The sequence below is a fragment of the Chionomys nivalis genome, chromosome 10 (assembly GCF_950005125.1).
Source record: "Chionomys nivalis chromosome 10, mChiNiv1.1, whole genome shotgun sequence".
Taxonomy (NCBI): domain Eukaryota; kingdom Metazoa; phylum Chordata; class Mammalia; order Rodentia; family Cricetidae; genus Chionomys; species Chionomys nivalis.
Window position 1 is genome coordinate 66,944,427 of NC_080095.1, and position 21,525 is coordinate 66,965,951.

A 21,525-nucleotide genomic window follows, 5' to 3' on the forward strand; every position below is an offset into this window, starting at 1 on the left:
AAATAATTACACGGAAACTGTATTGCTTTAAACACTGCTTGGCCCATTAGTTTTAGCTCCTTATTGGCTAGCTCTCAAATCTAGATTAACCCATTTCTAATAATCTGTGTACCACCACAAGGTGGTAGCTTACCGGTAAGATCCTAACCTGCGTCTGTGTCGGGTGGGAGAATCATGGTGACTGCCTGACTCCACTTCTTTCTCCCAGCATTCTGTTCTGTCTACTCCGCCCACCTAAGGGTTGGCCTATCAAATGGGCCAAGGCAGTTTCTTTATTAATTAACCAATGAAATTAACACAAAACAGAAGACTCTCCCCCATCATTTCCTGTCTCTGTGAAGACACAGAGGTGTATAAAGAAAAGTAATTAGCCACAGAGACACAACTAATGGCCAAGCTCTTAATCAGGGCATTTGTTTGCAACGCTCATGGAACACCACCCCCTTCACTTGAGAAATTCACTCTTCTACTGAAAATTCCTCAGATTAACATCTTATATTTAACATTTGATTATAATTTAAATTTTCTTTCTTTCTTTCCTTTTCCTATTCTTGCTCCTCTTCTATCCTTCTCCTTCCTCCCTCCCCACTACCTAGGGAGGAACAGGACAGGGAGTATATAGATAGATAGATATATTGATGTCATATCTTTGGAGAAAAGAGGGGGAGATTTGTAAAATGGACCTATTTATTGGGTATTGCTATTGAAAGAACTTTTTGATATTAGGAGCTTGGCTAGAAATATTCTAGAGAAGGAAGCTGGTTTTGACATGTATAAGAATTTTTTTTAACAACCATCTCTCTTGTAAGTAATTAAGTACAAGTAATTACATAATTACTTGATTATGTAGCAGCGGTAAAAATTTTACAGGAGGTTTCTCACTTAAACTCTAGCCTTATAAAAATAATTGCCACAAGTCAAATTTATTTTCTAAATGCAGTAATTCTTTCTGCATTTCACTTTTGTTCATGGGGGCTGGGTCTAAGTCTATTTTTGTTTAATGACCAGAGCCAGAGAGATGTGTACCTTATGTTTAGATACCAATTTAAATATCTAGGATGACTCTTCAGGCTACAGTGTGAGAAACACCTAGATAGGATATGAAATTATAGTCTGAGATTACCTTCTAAAGAATGTCTTCAGTCAGAACGTTGTAAAATCATTAGTTAGATCAGGATGAGGATACTATTACTTAAGTCAAAAACAGCATTTAAAGGTTCCTAGTTTTCAAAATGCACCACCAATAGCAATATGGAGAAAGTGAGAAGGTACCCAGAGAGAAAGAAAGAAAAGATGGGGCTTTATATAACGCCCCCTTGTTGCACAGCCTGAGCAAGGCAGCGTATCAGGTTCCTTCCCTTTTATTTCATTCTCTCTTTTCTTTTTCTAAAGTGAGCTGACTCACCATTGCAATTTTTCTCAAGTCCTTAGAACTCTAATTAAAATGTGGTAATTGGTTATGTTACCTCAATTACCATGATGCATGGACATTGATGCAATGTGACACCAGGCGAATCCCTTGGGTGTTTTACCCTGGGGCCATCCCATTTATTGTGGCCTTATTATTTTCAATTATGTGGCTAGATGTGGTGTATACTTTCAAGGCCATTAAATGTGTATGGTTTTTCCGGACACAAAGTTCTGTTCTCAGGAGAGCTCTGCAGGATCAGAGCAGAAGGAGGAAAAATGGGTGTGGGGATAAAACCTCAAACCCTCAATGCACCAAGAATTCAAAGGTACACTTGCTTTAAACAAGGCATTTCAAAGGAATCTAGCTTCCTTCTGCTTAAACATGCGTTTGAAAAGCAGGAATGATTAATATTACCAGACAACTACTGTGCCTAATAAAACAGAGGCCTCATAAGAGATTAAGACTGATGGGAAAAACAAACACAAAAGATGAATTTCGTCACTCTTTCCAATATTTTTACTTTTTTGTTTGTTTGTTTCCAGACAAGATCTCAGCAAGTAGCACAGGCTAGCCTGGAGTGCACTATATAGCTCAGGCTATAGTTCTCCCGTCTTCACCTCTGGAATGCTGGGATGATAGACCTGTGCTACCATGCCTGGCAAGACAAGTCTCTCTCTCTCTCTCTCTCTCTCTCTCTCTCTCTCTCTCTCTCTCTCTCTCTCTCCCTCCCTCCCTCCCTCCCTCCCTCCCTCCCTCTCCTTCCCTCTCCCTCTCCCTTTCTCTCTGATTTTAGTTTCTGAGACTTCATTACACAAATACATTGTATTTAATCATTTCCTTCCCTTCCTCTCCCTTCTTCCTGCATCTCCTATGCCCCCCCTCCCCAAATTCATCGCCTCTCCTATAAACAAAGCTGTCTTGCACTGTAGATAACACTTTGGGCCTCTTAGCGAGGCTAGGCAAAGCTGTATTGAATGTCTTTCAGATGCATATTTGAAGAGACCTGTCCTCAGAGTGTACATGAAAATAGGAATAGTAACTCTTGACAGAACCAAGTGTTTCCCAGAGGGAACCCTACTGACATTTGTGGGAAGATCTGTCTGCCTATGGGGTTGCTTACTTGTTCTGTGCTGTGTCATTCAAGGCCAGTTTTATCCTCAGTGGTCACAAACAACTCCCAAATATTTGCCTCAAAAAGCTTGGAGCACGTCTGGAAGTGAGGAGTGGGCACACTGATGCAGATGCAGTGTACTGTCGAACCAGTCTTAAATGATACCTGGGTCTTCTCCAGCTTTCCTTTCTGAAATTACATCCCCAGATAGCTCAAAGTTGGAGAAAAATTCTGGCTTTGTTTCTATCTTTATTTGACTGCTATCTCCAAATAGGTGTTATACTGGATCAGGAAACTGAGAAGGAGGTTGTTCACAAAGATCTTCTAAGCAAGACTCTGGTAGAAACTTTAAGCGCGTTACTCTGTATTTCTTTGAAGACTGAGTACATTTCTATACAGTATCTCTACACTAGAATCCTGCCACAGACAAAGAGCACACTCTTCGTTAAGTGAACATGATTACACTATTCTAGGGAGCCTCGGCTGTGCTTTGTGTAATATAAATTCTTTTCAAAAAACTTTTTGTGACTCAGAAGAGAGTTTTGATATATGTTCTGTATACACTTAAAAATAATGTCATCTTTGTTGCTATTGGATGACAGGCTTACCCATTTTTGTTGTATATATAAGATTATCACCATGCTTTGATATGCAAATAGTGCACTGAATAAAATTAGCATATCTGTAATCTCAGAGCCTCTTTTGTGCATGTGTGTGGTAAGAATGCCTAAAGCCTCCTCTCTTAACACATTTCTTGTATGCGAGGCAATATCGTCAACTATATTTTTGCTTTTATATATTATATCTCTAGATTATTCAGTCTGCCATAATTGGAGCTTTGTGTTCTTTGATGGACCTCTTTCCATTGTCCCTGTATCCTGCCCCTGCAATCAGCAGTCCACTGTCTCTTTAGATTTGTTTGCTCTGTTGCTACTTTAAGATTCCACATACAAACACGATTGTCCAGCATTTTTCTTCTGGTGTCCACTTATTTAATGTCATATGATGTCCTCTAGGTTACTCTATGCTGTGGCAAATGTCTCAATCTCCATATAAAGGATGACTATACACAATACAGTTGCTTTTTTAGTCATCCACCAGTCATGATCTCCATGTCTATGTCTTAACTCTGGGGGATAATGTTGTGAAGAACGTGGGTATACAGGTACCTTAGCGAGGAGATGGCACATACCCAGAACAGAGGCTGTGGGGTCGTACAATAATTCTACTTTCAAACCCTTCAAGAATTTCCATATCATTTCCCACAGTTGCAGCAATCAACTTCCCATAGGGACAAAGGGGGTAGCTTTTGTTTGGATCTCTTTTCTTGCTGATAGGACTTGGTTGGAGTGTTTTAGATGTCAATTAGGTCACGTTGTTTCACGATAACATTCATGTCTTCTTATGTTCACACTTACTTTCTGGTCTATCAGTTGTTGAGACGTGGTGTTGGAATTTCTGTGCCACACTCTGTTTTCCTTGCCTCTTCACAGAGACATAGTAGGTTTTAATTTACCCAATTTAACAATTATATTCTTTTAAGTAGTTTTCAGTCCATTTCATTCCCTGGGACTATTGATGCAGCCACATTAAATCTCATCTTGTCTTTAAAAGCCTTATTACGTCTGTTTCTTATTTTCTTTTTCTTCTTTAGACGGCGATATAAAAGAATGACCCTATTCATTTCCTTTTGTATCTTACTCTAGCTTTCTGTTTTGCAGTATCTTTCGGGTGTTGCAGCCACCCATACACACTTGATCTTATCACAGCCTCCCTTGAAAGGATGCTCCAGTACCTCACATAAAATGAAAAGAGTACAAAGCATTGTGGCATAGCTGCTTCCTGGAACTTGCGACTCTCCGTGTTGTAAATCCTACCATGCAATGCTATTATCTTGATTTAAACAGTCCATTAACACTTAAAGAGATTGAAATAATAGGAAAGTGTTTCTCATTTACTCACAGTGAGCAGCCCCATGTTCTTCTTTCCTTTGCATATCTGGGTTTCTATTGGATATAAGTTCTGTTTGGTTGATGGCCTTCCCTTGACATCCTAGTAGTACAGGTACGCTGACAGCAAACACTTCTGCTAGCGATATTTAGAAACTCTATTTCCTTTCCTATTGGAATGCCACCTGCTCTGTGAAGGAAGCTCCAGGGTATTTTTTCACATTGCCGCTTCACCTCCATCTCCACCTTTCCCATCTCCTGACTTCCCATTTCTGAGAATAATCTGGGAGTCACTCTCCTTGAAAGGGTCTCTCCATTCTTCCTCCAGCTACTCTGAAGATACTGTCTCACCTCTGGGATTTACCTGTTTGATCTTGTCTATATTAGCTTGTTTTCCTGTTGTTACTATAAAACCTGAGAAAAGCTACTTAGGTGGAAACGGTTTATTTTGGCTCACGGTTTGAGAGTACTGCCCATGACCACACAGAAGTTATGGCCGCGGAAGCTTGAGGTGGATGATTGATCTTACTGTGTCCAAAGTCAAGAAGCAGAGAGCACAGAGAGCAATGCTAGCACTCGGCTTGCTTTATCCTTCTTTGTTTCCTGACATCCAGATATCAGCCTAGAGAATGGTGCCACCCACAGTTCACCTACCAAGATATTTTCCTCTAAGTACTCCCGGAGGCCGGGTGGTCCACCCTCCATCCCTCCGCTCCCTTCCTGAGAGTGACTTTCGGTCTATTTTTATCACTAACATCCTTACTTGCTACCTTCATTGTTCCAAATCACCTCGTTAGGAGAGACTTGGCTGTCATTTATATGACCTCTACCCATTAGCTCAAACTTGCAAAAGCAACTTGCCTTTACTATAGAGATAGGTAAGACAACCCAGAGGATTGAGAGATGGCTCCGTAGATGAGAGAGTGTTCGCTGTGCAAGCAAGAGGACCAGAGTTCAGATCCCCAGCATACCTGTAACAGCGGGGTATGCCTATAACCCCAGTACTGTGAGGGATGGAAACTCTGGGGCTTGCTGGTTGACAACTAGTTCCAGATTCTAGGAAACCTTTCTGTTCCAAGAAAGTGACAGGGAAGGACTCATCCTTTTCTGTCCTCCCCATTGGAGTATGCTTACCTGCATACACACATGCACAAACCCTCATATATTCCACACATGGGCATTTGTGACCACATGCATGTGCACACACACACACACACACACTCACACGCAATTATCCATGCCCTACAGCTACTTTACAGAGCTCAATCCAGCCTTCCTGATCATGATTCAAATAAAGCCTGGATCAGTTTTGTCTTTGCCAAACCAGTTGAATGCCCTGAAAATGCCATAACTTTTCCTATTGCCAGTGGTGCTGAGCTAAGCCTCTCTATCATCACCACAAAGAAAGTAAAAAATAACAACCTTTTCTGCCTGTACAAACATTAGCAAGAAGAAGGGGAAGGGAAGGGGAAAGGAAGGAAAAGGGAGAAGAAAAGATGTTAAACAGTTTCACAACAAACAAATTATTTCAAGAATAGACACCCTGCTGGGCAGTGGTGATGCACACTTTAATCCCAGCACTCCGAGGCAGAGGTAAGAGGATTTCTATGAGTTCGAGGACAGCCTGGTCTACAGAGTGAGTTCCAGGACAGCCAGGACTGTTACACAGAGAAACCCTGTCTCAAAAAAAAAGAAAAGAAAAGAAAAGAAAAAAAGAAATATGAAAAGAAAGGACATCTAATTCTTGATTATTGGTAATAATTTGGAAATCTTAAGAACTATAACAGCTTCAGTTAAGATCAGTTGAACAGAACTGTTGAGAGAAATCACCCCGAGATTCAGCACAGATACAAAAGCAAAAGGGGCAGGAGATCTAATGATTCCATGCCTTCCTGCCCTGAGTCCCTGGCCTAAAACACACAAGAAAAGTAAATCCTAAAGCTTTGATAAGACGACAATTTGTATGTGTTTTCAATGACAAGAATTGTACCTTTGGGTTCCCTTTTTTGCATTTTGCATTTTCCAAATATTATGTAGGACTGGAACACACACACATATATATTCCAGTATATGTATGTGTATATACATATGTGTATGTCTGTATCTGTATGTATGTATGTGTATTTCACTTATTTAAGTCAAATGTAAAAAAAGTGGCCCTACAACTAGTAGACACTGACATCGAGGTCTCTTCAGGGTTACCCTCTTTCCAGGGACGGTTTCTTCCTCCTGAGAATGTAAAGGTTTCAGGAGCAAATGTGTATTCTATATTGTAATAAAGCAGCTTCTACTCTTACATATTTCTTTCCCCCAGTAACTGCTGAAACCTGCACCCGCAGGTCTGGCAAATGGTTAATGGAAATCACGACCCCCTACGACCAACACTGCATTAAACTCTCCGAGGAAACTCGACAGTTCTCAGTAATCCGTCAGAAGACCCTGGAAGCAGGACTGCTGGGGACAGGTGTACAGATGGCTTTAACTCTCATTAAACGGAAAGATAAACAACAGAAATTCAAGCAATGACACTGTACCCAGAGCACACACACTGCGCCATGTACTTAGGGTATTAAACTATCTCCTAGCAAAACATTCTTGGAGTAGTGTGTGCTTGGCGAACGTTTTGGTGAAGGAATAAATGAAAGCATTAATATCCTCAGTGGTAAGCATAATCAAAATATACATGTAACTTTTTTAAAAAGACAATGAGATGCGCTAAAAAGCATGCGAGTAACATGACTAACTTTCTGTTACGATGAATGGTGTTTTGGTTAGGGGATGGTTATGTCTCTAGTTTGCGAGGAAGCTTATACAATGAACTTACTGGCCAAGCCTAGGGGTGTGTGTTTGCTAAAAAAAAAAAAACAGAGCCAATTGTGTGGGGGAGTGACACTCACGGGTTCTTTTCCCATCTTCTTTTGTAGCCGCGTCTGCCACTGGACGGCTTGCATGACAATGGCTTCCCACCTTCTTTCGAGGTTTACAATGATCAGCTGCATGGGCTGGTGGTCCGCATTCAGATTACAGGTGTCGCGGTCATCCAGAAGGTGCTGGCACAGCCGCAGAATGGAGGCCACCCCTCTACGACGCTGCTTGATCTCGTGACAGAGAGACTGCAATACAGAAGGAGACCAGTTTGTATGCGTTAGGAGGACCGGCTTTCTGGAAACATGAGATAGCCACTTCCATCATGATTTCACATTGCACGGACATGCTCAGCTTCGAACACTAGGGCAGGAGCGGACCTGCAGGTTTTTTGAGATCGGTGGCCTCCAATACACAGCTGATGAACGCTAGGGAGTTTAGGAGCCTCTGTTTCCTAATCTCCTTTCCTCTGATTTATGCTTCCAAAATGGAAGATCTTGCCTTAACACTCAGGTATTAGCAATCTCTCACATGGTGGAGAAAAATCACGTAAGTCATATGAACTGCAGACTGTAAACGGAGTGAGGGTGTTGGTTCAAGATCAAAGGAAACACAACAACAAATAGAAAATCCTCCTCCAAGTGCAATTATTCTTCTACATTTATCCCTACATTCTTTGGAGGGGAAAAAGTTCAGTATTTTATTGGCAAAAATAAATAATACTGCAAAGAATTTTTATATGTAAACTCTATTATCTAAAAAACAGTGGGCAATATTTCTCTTCCAATGCTTGATTAACAAAGCAATAATGTTCCTAAAACAGAAATCGAGACACGGGATTATTACTGCACAATTTGCTGGTTATTCTGTTTCTTTTAATAGACACCCACACCATTTAAAAAGGATCTGCATGCATCAAAATAGCATTTTGCCTCTCAGAAGCATTTGTATTGCTGCACTGACCCTAAGCTGAACGATTGAAACAAAATAGTGGGTACACATGTCTAAAAATATTATATCCTTTCTTTGCCTACGGATAGTGTGTAAGTGATATTCTAATTCAGAGCCTTCAGGAGAAATGATGATTATACCCACAAACATCACTGAATTACTAATCTCCTTCTCCTGCCACAATTGGACTGTTCCAACAGTTAGCAGATTGCTTATTAATCAACAAGGGTAAACAAGACAATGCAATTTCATTTAGTGTGAGGGTTTTAATGCCTGGAAGTATTTGTGCTTAAAATGTTAATCTAGATAAGGCTTCATTAGAAGAAGTCTTGAGATGATTAAGTGCTGTTCGCTGAATTGTGCACGGGGTAGGAGTAGTCGATCAGCAGGTGGACATTCCATACAGATGTTCCACTTACTGATATAATGCATGCTATATCCATTTAAATGACCCTAACTCGGTAATAGCTGGAATTCTATTATTTCCATAATGAGAGAACCTGTACCTTTAATATTTCTGCATTTTAAATGAGGTGAATGACAAATTCCCAAACCTCTATTTATGGCAAAATATGACTAGGAATTTTATTATTCATGCCTTACCAGAGCAGCTGTTTGAGCTAGGTTTCCTGGACCAATCCTTCTTTATTTTCCTAGGGTACATTTCTATTTTCCTATATAACTCCCAATACCATCCTGGCTCTGACAAATTCTTTTTCTGATGCTATTCACCAGTTCAGTGTAGAAGACAGGAAACCCCTAGACAAGCAAAGACAAACTTGGAGCCTAGTAAAGCAATACTGTCTTCATCTTCTCCAGCAGTTCTTCCAACTACCTCCCAACCCCCACTCCTACCCCATACTGTGAGACACACACACACTCACACACATGCACGAGCGCACATACACACGTGTGCATGCACACACACATACATATGCACGCACACACACATGCATACTTTCACTTCAACTTGTCCCCTTAATTTACAATTATCAAGGCATGCAAATGATGAAGCCCATCTAATACCAAATTTTGCCCAAATATTGAATATGCAAGAAAGTGTTATGGTTATGGTCAATTGAAATTAGTTCAAATGAAACCCACAGACATGAATGTTGATGATTTGAGGTTTTGAACTGTGGTAAATTGTTAAAAGAAAATGGCTAAAAAAAATCAGGAGATGTTTTGATGGAATTTGGATTTTGCAAACCTCTCTTTAGTAGAACAATAAGTGCATATCTATAAGCCAACAAAATAAAAACCTCAAAAATCATAATGAACAGCACTAAAAATTTGTGTGGTGTTATCTCAGGCCACATTGCAAAGCAGTTCAGATGGGCTTCATTCACCTCACAGAGTCCTCACAAAGGCTATTTTTTGGGATGGAATACATTTTTCATAAAGATTACTGACCATGATTTCTTGAAAGTGTCCAGAAAATATTGAATATCTACATATCTAGACAATCTGCATCTACATCTTAATGCAGGCAAGTCAAGATAAATACAGTACCTTAAAAACTACAAAAACAAAGCTGAAGAAATGAGTCAGAGCTCTTGCATTGCAAAAAAGGAAAACTGAGGCTCACTTCCCACCCAGCCCAGGTGAAGCTGCATTTGGGTGCAGAAAGACCCTGTCTCAGGCCATTAAGACAGAACACTAGAAGACATCTGATGTCCTCTTCTGACCTCATGTCCAAACAGGGGCACACACACCCCCATGCTGATGCGCACTCACTATGCACATACGCCATAGTCCCCACATAAACAACGTTCTAAAAATTTAAACCACAAAAACAGGTACTGTTAACATTTGCTATCTGAGTTTTGTATCCTCACAATTCGGCAGTTTTCACTTTAAATATCTTAAGGGTTTAATCTATATCCTAGATTAATTTTTTTCCATGTGAACTGTTCAAAGGAAACTGGAGGATTTTTTTGTACCTAACATTGTTTCAGTATTTCTTTTTACCTAGAGACAGTTGATAACATTCTCCTACATAAATGTGTTTCCCTGACAACCAACAAAATGTATTTATTTATAATCACACATACTAAATAAAATCAGTGGTTTGTTGGCAACCTTCCTTAGAATCAGTATTCTACATTATTTTTTCTAATAAACTGAGATACACATTCTCCATATGTACTGAGAAATGTTAAATATAACTAGCAGGAGCAAATGATTATTATTATTTTCTGCCTTAGATTTTAGAGAAATATATTTTAGAAACCAGAAACTCCAGCTAAGTAAGTAAGGCAGTTATAGAATAAGACAAACATTCTTCCATGATCTCCTCACATCTGTGATGTGTCTTCCATTTGCTGGGTCTTCTTTCTGTAACGGAGGATTACAGAAAACAAGTCATTGCTCCTTCCATCAAGGAGCGGAGACTTTACTAGATATGAACTACATAAAAAAGCACAGTGCTCTGTGGGGGGGAGAGAAAGAGGAAAAGAGAAGAAAGAGTTGGATGAGAGACACAAATAGAGAGACAGAGAGACAGAGAGAGAGACGGAGAGAGAACGAGAACAGAGACAGACACCAAGTGATGTGAATACAAGCAAGCTGCTGCTGGGAATTCATCCACCTGTAAGGAAATGACAGGAGTCAGGGGTCCAATATGAGTGATGGAAGTCAAAGGGGTGGAGAGCCCAGAGACCTGTTAAGATGGCGCACGATCAAGTAGGCTTAGGTGTTAATAAGCAGTTCTTGTGTTGGGAGCTGGAAAAGGGGAAGGGGCAGAGAAACATCCACAGCGCTAGTCATTACAGCCAACTCTGAAGCATGCTCTAAAGAAATCCTCCTGGTTCTGATGCGAGTCACACGGCCTTCTTGAGAAATAGGAAGAGGCTAAGAAAACAATTTTTAAAAGGAATTTCAATTACATCTAAGAAAGGGATTCTAAAGACTTGAGCGTCGTAGCAGCCCGTCTCTATCAGAATTTTAGTGGCATCTCCCAGGAGAACTGTCCTGGCAGGGTACTCTCAGGTTTTTAACCAGCCCCTTTATTTTTCATAAAGTTCCCACCAACTTCTGTCATGTTTCTAAAAAGACAGATTTGTAGTAAACATGGAAAGGCTGAAACAAATCATCAAACTTCCGTGGTTTGGGGCCGAGAAGTTACCCCCTTCTTCCCATAAAACAATCAGACGTAGCACAAACTGAAGGCATCTCTTTGGGGTTACATTGTAAGACAGTTGCTAACAGGATAACAGCTTTCCCCCTATGTTTATAAACTGCTAATCTGACCTTTAATTCACCAATGGCGGAACACACGAATTTTGAAGGGAAGTGTGCTTTGTTTTGTGTGTCCCACGGCTTAATCAACTTTTTCCATGCTTAACTACTCATATTAGTAAGCCAAATACGATTTTAAAACAACAACAACTTCTGTTTTCCTTTTGTGGTGCTGCGATTTGAACCCAAAGCCTCACAAATGGTACCCAAGTGTTCTACCATTTTCCACCAAGCCGAATAAGACGTTCGTTGTTGGCTTTAGGCTCTCAGCAGCCCTGAAGGAAAGACTTCCGATGTCAGTGCTTAGCCATCACGGTGTTACACACTTGCTTAAATGAGAACATATTATACAAAAGGGAATGTTTACCTGCATGTACACATTCTTAACATCAAATGAGTTTAACTACCTCACAAAATGCAAATGAATGCAAATAAACACACAATAAAAGAATGGGTATGATTATTACTGGAACTATTATATTAAAAACAAATGCTAAATAAGAAGAAAAATGAGAAGAAAAAATAGTTTAAAAATGCCCCAAACTAAGCAAATATTGAACATAATGAAGCAAATCTAACTGGAGAAACTCCAAAGCATTTTATACCCAGTATTTCTGACAGAATTCTTATTCATGTTAACTCTGTTGAGTAGGTCAACATGAACTAAGTCTTGGGATGCTAGATGATGCTCTGTTGAGATGGAAAGCTATGAAGCAATGCTCTTTATAAAGGCGAGCATTACTTCACCTTCTATACTGACCAACTGTTTAACCATATATCCTTGAGTATGTTATGTACACAGCAAGCATGGAAGTGAGGAGCGATCTGCACGGATGGCACTTGGCTGCCTTCAGCCTAGTGTGAGCGAAGCGACAGAATGATAAAAGAACAGCGACACACAGGTGTGTTCTCGTTTAAACCACGTCAAGAGCACAGATCTCCCTTTTTGGCACGTTTCTAAACTCCTGCCTATGTAATTTCTTTTTTAAAGTTTTGACTCTTCCCATTTCACCGTTCTGATTTCATGGGGTGGTAATTTTCCTCCTATCTGCTATATGTAGTGATGTTTCCGGAACAGGGATCTTCAGGGTGTGGTCCCCAGACTAGAGAGTACTTACATCACCCCAGAACATACAACTGCAAATTCTTCCCAGTCTTCCCAGTCATTCAGAAAACGCATGCAATCCCCGATAGTCAGGAGCCTGAGCAAGGGGACAGTAAGTTTAGGATCAGCCTGAGCCAAATAGTAACTACCAGGTTGGCTGGGGTACAGGGTAAGGTAGTATCTCAAAGAAAGAAAGAAAAGAAAGCTAGCTTGTAGGCTCTCAGTGTCATTCACACCTATACGAATCAGGGATTCTCAGGTGAGGCACAGTGAGTCACGGCTTAGGAAAGACCTACAAGTGAGTGCAGTCTAAAGCTTGAGAACTCTATTATACCCAGAGTAGATTAAACTTTACAAATTAGAGATTTTCCCTGAGTAGATCATTTTTGGAAACACAAACATACAAATCCTAAACTCTGATTCAAACAAACATACAGTGTAGAGTGTCTCTGGGGCAGAAGTAACCTTCGACTCCTTGACTCCAGATCATTGCCAATGAGGTAAGTTTGGTAAAGGCCGTGTGAGTGATATATTATAGCAGTAACCTCTTGATGGGTATCAGTTATGATATCTATTATAGCAGTAACCTCTTGATGGGTATCAGTTATGATATCTATTATAGCAGTAACCTCTTGATGGGTATCAGTTATGCGCCAAACACTGTACTTTCCGTTACAGGATTAACATTGGCGGGTGACAGGCGTCTAGCAAGACGCTGTACCTCTTAGGAGCTTATAATACAACTGATTCCCCCAAGGGAGAGCTAGAAATACAAGGCAAAGGTTGCTGATAACAGCTAATTCATCAAGATGTTGTAAGTTTCAGGAAGGCAAGGGAAGGAAGCACACTTTGTGAACGGTGAGGCCACAGCTCCCACGCGCTGTATAACTGCTGAATGCCAGCACTCGGCCTGGGGAACAAGAAAGGAGAACAAGCTGCAACAGACGGGTTAGGACCCACAGGACCAGAAGGAGCCATCTGAAGATTGGAAGTTGAAGGAGAGGACAGGCATTATGGAAGAAAGTTGAAAATCTTAAGTTTAATCAGTTTTCTAAAATCTAGATGTTAATGTAGGGTCTAATGATAATAATTCCTAAATTATTATCCATCCACCCACCCACCCACTAGTTGAATTTCTGGAGTGCCCGCTGTGTGCCGAGCCCTTTCTCAGTGACACAAATGGCAGCATACAAGGTTCACACCTTTGCTTTGGTAGAATTTATGTTCTAATTTGTCTGCATGTGGATATGAGCCTGGTGAAAAATGTAAACACACATAGAAATCATCACGTAATAAGAACCATCCAATAAAACCAGTGATACTTTAGATTGACTCATCAATAATGCGTCTCCAAGAAGACATCCTATAATATGTACAGATATAAAAACAATGTAATTTAATGTTCCGATGGAAAGTCTTGAGATAATGTTTACATCAAGAATAATTTTATGCCATAAAAGACTTATTTGGTGACTGGCAAAATGGTTTAGCACATAAAAACACCTCCCATTCAATCCTGATGATCTGGGTCAAATCCTGGAACCCTTGGTCAAAGTAGGGCGCTCACTCCCAAGGACGTCCTCTGACATTAGCATCCAAGCCTTGGCATGAGCCCCCCACTCACACTCCCCCACACATACTCACATCCCATACACATATTACAAGCAGGCACACACACACACTCATTAATAAAAAAATTTAAAATATATTTTATGATTAAGTAAAGAGTGCATGAAATTAGAGATTATCATCATCATTATTATCATCAACATCATCATTATTATACAATCCTGGGACAGTAAAAGGACCAATAATACACTTATAAATGCAGAGGTACAGCTTGGTTTTCTAAGGTAGAGCTAAAAGGCCTACTAGGGTAGAGTTATTAATACAGATCTATAAACTTCACTCAATCAGACATTTCTTTAGGATAATATAGTCCAATTTAATATAGGCCTTCTACTTTTAGAAATACCAAAAACATAAACAAAAAAAGTATACAGAGAAGCCTCAATCTTAAAGAAGAGTTGAGGAAGTACAGAAAATGAATATATTAATTATGCATAATTATTGCAGTGATGCGGTTCTCATCTGGCTTATGAAATTGTCACATACACTGGTAGCCTCAGTGGAAAAATGTAAGACCTGACATAAGATGACCGTCATATACTGCACCAAGGATAATTCTGTTGCTCACATGTATATCACATGTATATGAATAAATACAAAATAAAATGTCATATGTGCTTCAGCTATTTTACCCAAATTCATTTGAGCATAAAATAATAATTATTGGAATTGCTTGTCAATCATTTGAGCACTATTCTATACAATATTTTATGGCTTACGGTTACTTTCACTAATTCCATATATATCAATAACTAATGTTTTGTTTTGTGTGTATTTTTAACATCCTCTTCCCCTCCCCCCGTGTGTGTGTGTGTGTGTGTGTGTGTGTGTGTGTGTGTGTGACATCAAAGGACCACTTGAGGCATCAGTTTCTCCTTCCACAGTGTCAGGTCATGGAATTGGACTCAGATCAGTAGGCCTGACAGTAAGGACTTTGACCTACTGGGCCCCCTTACTGGCCTCTTTCTGTAATATTGTGTGGTTGACTCATTCAGTGGTCACAAAAGCACAGAAACTGGTAGAAGAGTAGGTAGATGATGACAGACAGACAGACAGACAGACAGATGCTAGGCTGATTTACAAGTGAGAAAGTAGTGACATTTCAAGGTGGAATTGAAAACTGACTCAGAACTGACATTTCAGAAGCTAGCTAAAGATGCTTGTAAGATCTCTGCATTCTCAAACTCTCCTGTTCTAGACTTTTAACAGAAGTGATCACAAGCATAAAGTTACAATTATTAAGAGCCAGGAACCTCAACCCTTTAGAAGTCCAGTCTCTACCTATTATATAAAAATGTGTAACATATGTTAAACTTAAATCTAGGATGGTTTTGATAATAAACCACATTATCGATTGAACAATATGTATGAAACACCTATCAAAATGGACACTGTGTTAAGGGTCTACGATCTGCTGCCAGTAAACCAAGCAGACGATGCCTCCTTATCTTTTGGACTTGATAGTCCATTTCATAGTGGAAGCACTTCCTTTTCTTAGAAATAGTAGAGAGACTAAACAAAGATAGAAAATGTCCTTTAAATAAATGATTATCAATATTCTCAGAGTCAATAGTTCTTTGAGTCCTAACAGCTGGATCCTAGCCAAATCTGTGCACAACCATGGATGTCATATAAGTGTTGCAAGTGAGAATTTACATCCTAGAAGTCAATAATTAGTTAAAGTAGACAAAAGTTAGAGCAATGCAAATGGTCTTTGACTGATGATTTACATGTTTTAAATAAAATAAAATAAACGATCGTGGGTATTTTAGCTGCTTCCAAATTTCTAAAACAATGTTAGCTAATACAGAGACCCAAGCTCAGTGTCAAACTCTGGGATTTAATCTATATTGAAGCTAAATATTCTATAAGCATGCAGTGGAGTGCAAAAAATAGCAATTGAAAAATGACATGATTAAATGGCAAGACACGCAATCATTTGCTCTCAATTATGTCAATGTATCTTCTTCACTTCTGGGAGGCAGGCAGAAATATTGTTTTTTAAATGCCTCTATTAAATCGGTCACCAATAATAAAATAGATGAGAGTCCTAATAAGCTCATTTACATAACATACATCACACGGCACAAAACTCTCCTTGCCAAACAGTGCTGCTCCCAGATTTGTCTCCTGCTTGTCACCGGTCTTTGCTCCATTAGCAGATTTTAAAAGCATAATACTGCCTTCAGGACCATTTGTAGAAAAATGTTTATGAAACTTTTCTAGTTAACCCTTGGCAGGCTCCTTATTGCTAATTATGGAAAAGGTATTGATATAATATCTTGGCTGTCACATTCAATTATGGTGATGGTAGAAGCAGAGTCTTGGTGTGACATTTTGGAAATATCATCTAATTGCAAGTCAGAAACGGAGAATGACAGTTTTCAGTAGATTGTAACTCCTTTCAAAATAGCGAAGTGGTTTGTTTAATATAAAAGCTAGATTTTAAAAATAGTACTAAAGCCTCCTGAATTAGTTCACCAAGCACATCTCTACCAGCCTGCTGGAGAGGAGCTGGGTGGCGTGCCAAGAGTGTTGAAATTATGCATGGTGATATAAGTCTAGATTCAGATACTGAGCTGTTTCTTAGAACCGTATAAAATACAAATATTTCCAATAACTACTTTTATTTTTAAGAAAACCCATCTCCCATCTGTTCTTTCACCTGCCCAATAAAAAAACCAGTGGTTGCCTTATTTTCTGGGTCTGGCTTTTCAACCTAGAAATGATCTCAAATGGCCTTGTTATCTAATATGCTTACTAAACACTCTAAGTCACTAAGGATCTCCAGGAGTGTTATTACCGCTGCAACTTCATGGGGACCCATGGACGGATGGTATTATAAGTCTTAAATATGCATAAGTATGCATAACAAATTATGTCATCAATTGTTATTAAATATTTTAATTTTAGTTAGAAGGGGTTGTTTCTATTCCTCTTACTGTTTCGGTTATAGATCAAAATATTGCAAGCATTCCAAACATGCTAACCCTCCCTCTGTTAGCCCATGAGAGCTGCTGTTCCTCCTCCGTGGCATTCTTTAATTTCTTTGTTACTTTCTCTACACTGGGTTAAGTACTTTTTAAATATGTTTGTTTTCAGAATAAAATTCAGTAGTTGTGTATTTAGCTCCTATTCACATGCAATTAGTAATATGTTATAAACCTCCTTTTCTAAATTAAAAACACTATTAAAATTCTAGACATACAAAACAATATGAAGATTAAGTTACTCTACAGGAAACTGTAATAGCTTACAGCTTGCCTGTATCATTACGAAAATGCCAGTATCTATTACAGAGTCTCCCTGGAATAAAGAATGCACTTTTGGCAATAATCTTTTAAAAACATGTCCATTATTGTTAAGATGCTAAACTCTTCTGCAATTATAGAAAGGAAACTTTTAGCAATCAGGAGGAAGAGTGCAGGGTGATGAAACTTAGCCATTAGGATGCCAAACACAGTTCCTTAAACTCCCACAATCACTCTTTCAAAAAAAAAAAAAAGGAGAGGGAGTAATTATAATAGATTTTTACATAATTGTATTTTGAAACCTATTTCCAATGCCCACTGAGGCTGCCTGTCTTCCTGATTCCACAGCAAACATTTTAAGCGATGCTGGACGGATGAAGGTGATTTTCTTCTTTCATTTTCTGTTGGTCCCAGCTCCCTAAAATCCTCTTCTATTACACACATCTTTAGCTTAAAGGATACCCAAGGCAGTCTGGAGAAGAAAGGAGAAGGACCAACTCCCATTTAGCAAATTCTTGGACAGGGGGTCATCAGAAATGCCGTATCTAGAGAATGATATAGGGTCAAGGAGAAAGCTGGTTAACACACGAGCCGTGTGAGCCAAGAAATGTTCCTGGGGACAACCAGACTCACGTGACCACATTGACTTTTGCAACTTGCATAGGCTGGAGCTATAGTGGTTTCCTTACTCCTCCATCCAGATGATAGATGACTGCTCTAGACCCCTTCTTTGTACCAATCCCTAATTTTCCAGACTTAACTGTGGCTTCTTAGGAAGATACTCCTGGATCCACCAGACTTGGTTACTTGATGTACAACATCCAGGGACTAATACTTTAGGAAAGCAGTCCTATTATTCCAGATCCTACAGATGCAAAATAAATGGATCTACTAATTAATGGCAAAGCAAAAAGAAGGAAGAGACAAGCTAGGGGGAAACATCTCCAAGAGAGAGGGAAAGGTGCAGGGAGAAAAATTCACAATAGGAAAGTCCCTTCTTTACACATTCAATCCCCCTTGTCCAGAAGAGGCAGAGGTCTAGACAGCATTAGTAAACTTCAGACTCCCGACTCTACTTTTAACCCATCTAAAGTGAACAGAACACTTTCCACATGGGTTTGGACCACTTCTAACTTGCTTCTTAGCTTTGCACTTTGCATCTGAGTTGGACATCCAATTCATTTTTTTAATTTTTAATATTTTAAATCAGTTTTCAGTATTTCTCAGATACTGAATAAAGCTAACTGCATTCTTGGGATCATTTGGGAATTTGACTCCTCAGTAACACCAAGCTATGCTTCCGTTGTTGTATAAGGCAGTGGAGAGATGCTAACTTTCAGACAGCTTATAAATTACGATGATGATTTCTTAGTTCAAAACAACATCCGAGAACCTAAAACAAAGTGGAGCCCAGAAGTCCAGAAACCTCTGGAAACACAGCTAAGCTCTCTGTTAAAGGAACCTACTTGCTTCTCCTCTGGGAAGGGGTCCCTCACATCATCCTGCATGCTCCTCCAGGGAGAACCGAATACACAGAGGCTCTCCTCCAGCTGGGGTGTTGCAAGACGCTTTTCCACCGGCCCTCTTGGCAGTAGGACAGAGCAGAAACTGTCTGGCCACAAAGGAGGTTTAGTTTAACATCGGAGACGCCATTTGGAATGAGGAAGAAAACACATCTGTGATTGTCTCCTAGTTCAACAAAACCCAGCTTTGTCACCGTAAGTAAATCACAAAAGAGCCCACTCAGCAGTCTTTCTCTGAAAAGTAACTATCCGTAGCTGCGAACACCTCCTGGCTGCAGGTATAATACATAACCATACACTCCGGAAAAAATACACCATGGTGGCCTAAAATGGCTTTGAAAACATTATAAAATAAACTTTGAATATCTACCAAGTAAGTTACAAGGTAGATGTTATCTTGTACGATGAATCTTGGGGGCATTGTGGTATTAATTCATTACTATGTCCTTATCATTTTTACTGCTGCTGGCTATAACTATCCCTAGCTGTTTGATCTTGATAAGTGGTCTATACTGGTCAGTTTTATGTCAACTTGACACAAGCTAGAGTCTTTTAGAAGAGGGAATCTTAGTCATGAAAATACCTCCCCCAGACTGACCCATGGGCAAGCTGGGGTTGGGGCATTTTTTGATTAGTGATTGCTATGGGAGAACCCAGGCCACTATAAGCTGGGCCACCTCTGGGCTGGTGGTTCTGAGTGCTGAAAGAAAGCAGGTTGAGCAAGTTTTGAGGAGTACACCAGCAAACAGAGTTCCTCCACAGCTGATGGAGTTTCTCCATCAGCTCCTACTTCTACATTTCTACACCCTGCCTGAGTTCCTGCTCTGATTTCCCTTAATAAAGGTCTGTTACCTGGAAATATAAGGTGAAATAACCCTTTTCCTCCTGTCTTAGCTACTTTTGTATTGCTGCAATAAAATGCCACAATTAAGGCAAAGTATAAAAGAAGGCATCGGCTTGCGGTTTCAGAGGGTTGGAGTCCATGACTCGCATGGTAAGGAGCACGGCAGCAGGTAGGCAGGGATGGAACTAGAACAGTAGCCAAGAGCTCACATCTTGATCCATAAGCATGAAGTAGAGAGAGGTGATTGAGAACGGCTGGGCTTTGGAAACCTAGAAACCCATCCCCAGTGACCCACCTTCTCCAGAAAGACCACAACTCCTAATCTTTCTCAAACACTTCTACTAACTGGGGATCAACTGTTCCAGCATGTGAGCCTTTAGAGACAGCTCTCATTCAAACCATTGCATTTGACTCCCCATTCCCCACAAGCTTATGGCCATATAATGATGCAAAATGCATTTAGTACAATTATGAAAATCCCCATAGTCTTTCATGGCCTCAACACAGTTTCAAAATCCAAAATCTCTTCTGAGAATAAAGGAAATCTTTTAACTGTAACCCCATGAATTTAAAAAAAAAAATTACAAACTTCCAACTTACAATGGCGCAGAATATGCATTACCATTCCAAAGGGAGAGAAAACAGGGCATTGGGAGGAAAAGCTGGGCCAAAGCACAACCACAACCCAGCAGGCCAAACTCTAAATCCTATAGTTCCTTATCTGATGTCAAAGGGCTTAGATGGCTCTGCCCTTCCAGCTTTGCTGACTGAAACGCACACCTCTCTCTCCCAGGATGGTTTTACTCCCAGTCTGCAGCTCTGGTTGGCAGACTTCTCATAGTTCTAGCATCTCCAATATCCTGGGGTATTTAATGCATTGGAGGCGTCATTGTCACAGCTTCAACACTCAGGAACTCCCCTGCCGCACACCTGGCCCCAGATTAAGATTCTACAATCCCTCTACACCTGTGTCATTCATGACTCTAAAGCCAGAACCTCAGGGCCGATGCTCCCAAGTTGGGCTGTCTGCTTGGAGTAGGACCTGACCTCTCCTTGAGTGACATCCGCACAAGTGGTCCTTTGTTACACAAGCCTTCCTTTGGATGAGTTGTAAGCTTAGCCAGGTAGGGTCTCAGACTCAGCATAAGCCTTGGGATCCACAGTAAATTTCCACATGCTCCTTTCCTCCTCAAACTGTATATCTTGTTTCTTTACTCCTCACTTGTTCCTTCTCACTGTAGCTCTGTGATTACTGATGATAGAAGGGACAGGATTAATATCAGGCTGTCCTAGACTCTCCTGTCTAGGACTGAAATGAAACTGGTCCCTAAAATTTTCAGTTTAGCCTCTCTTTTAGACGAGAACAGAAAGCAGCCAGATTCTTTGCCAAAATATCACAAGAATGGTCCCTAACACGGTTGCTAATATTGTTCCACTCTGAAACTTCTTACACTGGGCCTCCACAATCCACAATGTTCCCTGAACGACTGTCTTCCAAGATCCTACTAGGATGGCTCATTAAACCGTGCTTAGAGCATTCAAGCTTTCCTATTCCAAAGTCCTAGAGTCTTCCACACTCCCCTAAAAACAGCATGGTCCAGCCTGTCATAGCAATAGCCTGCTCGCTGGTACCGGTTTCTGTCCTA

The 21,525-nt window shown here is 40.1% G+C and overlaps 1 protein-coding gene across 3 annotated transcripts in view; it reads right to left on the bottom strand.

Annotated features, from left to right (window-relative positions):
* Nucleotides 1-21,525, bottom strand: part of Akap6 (A-kinase anchoring protein 6) — a 390,732-nt gene that overhangs the window by 34,817 nt on the left and 334,390 nt on the right. For all 3 annotated transcript variants that reach the window (XM_057782237.1, XM_057782240.1, XM_057782239.1), the window contains exon 12: nucleotides 7,369-7,584. In XM_057782237.1, coding sequence (XP_057638220.1) covers nucleotides 7,369-7,584 — 216 coding nt within the window. The remainder of the gene's footprint in view (nucleotides 1-7,368; nucleotides 7,585-21,525) is intronic.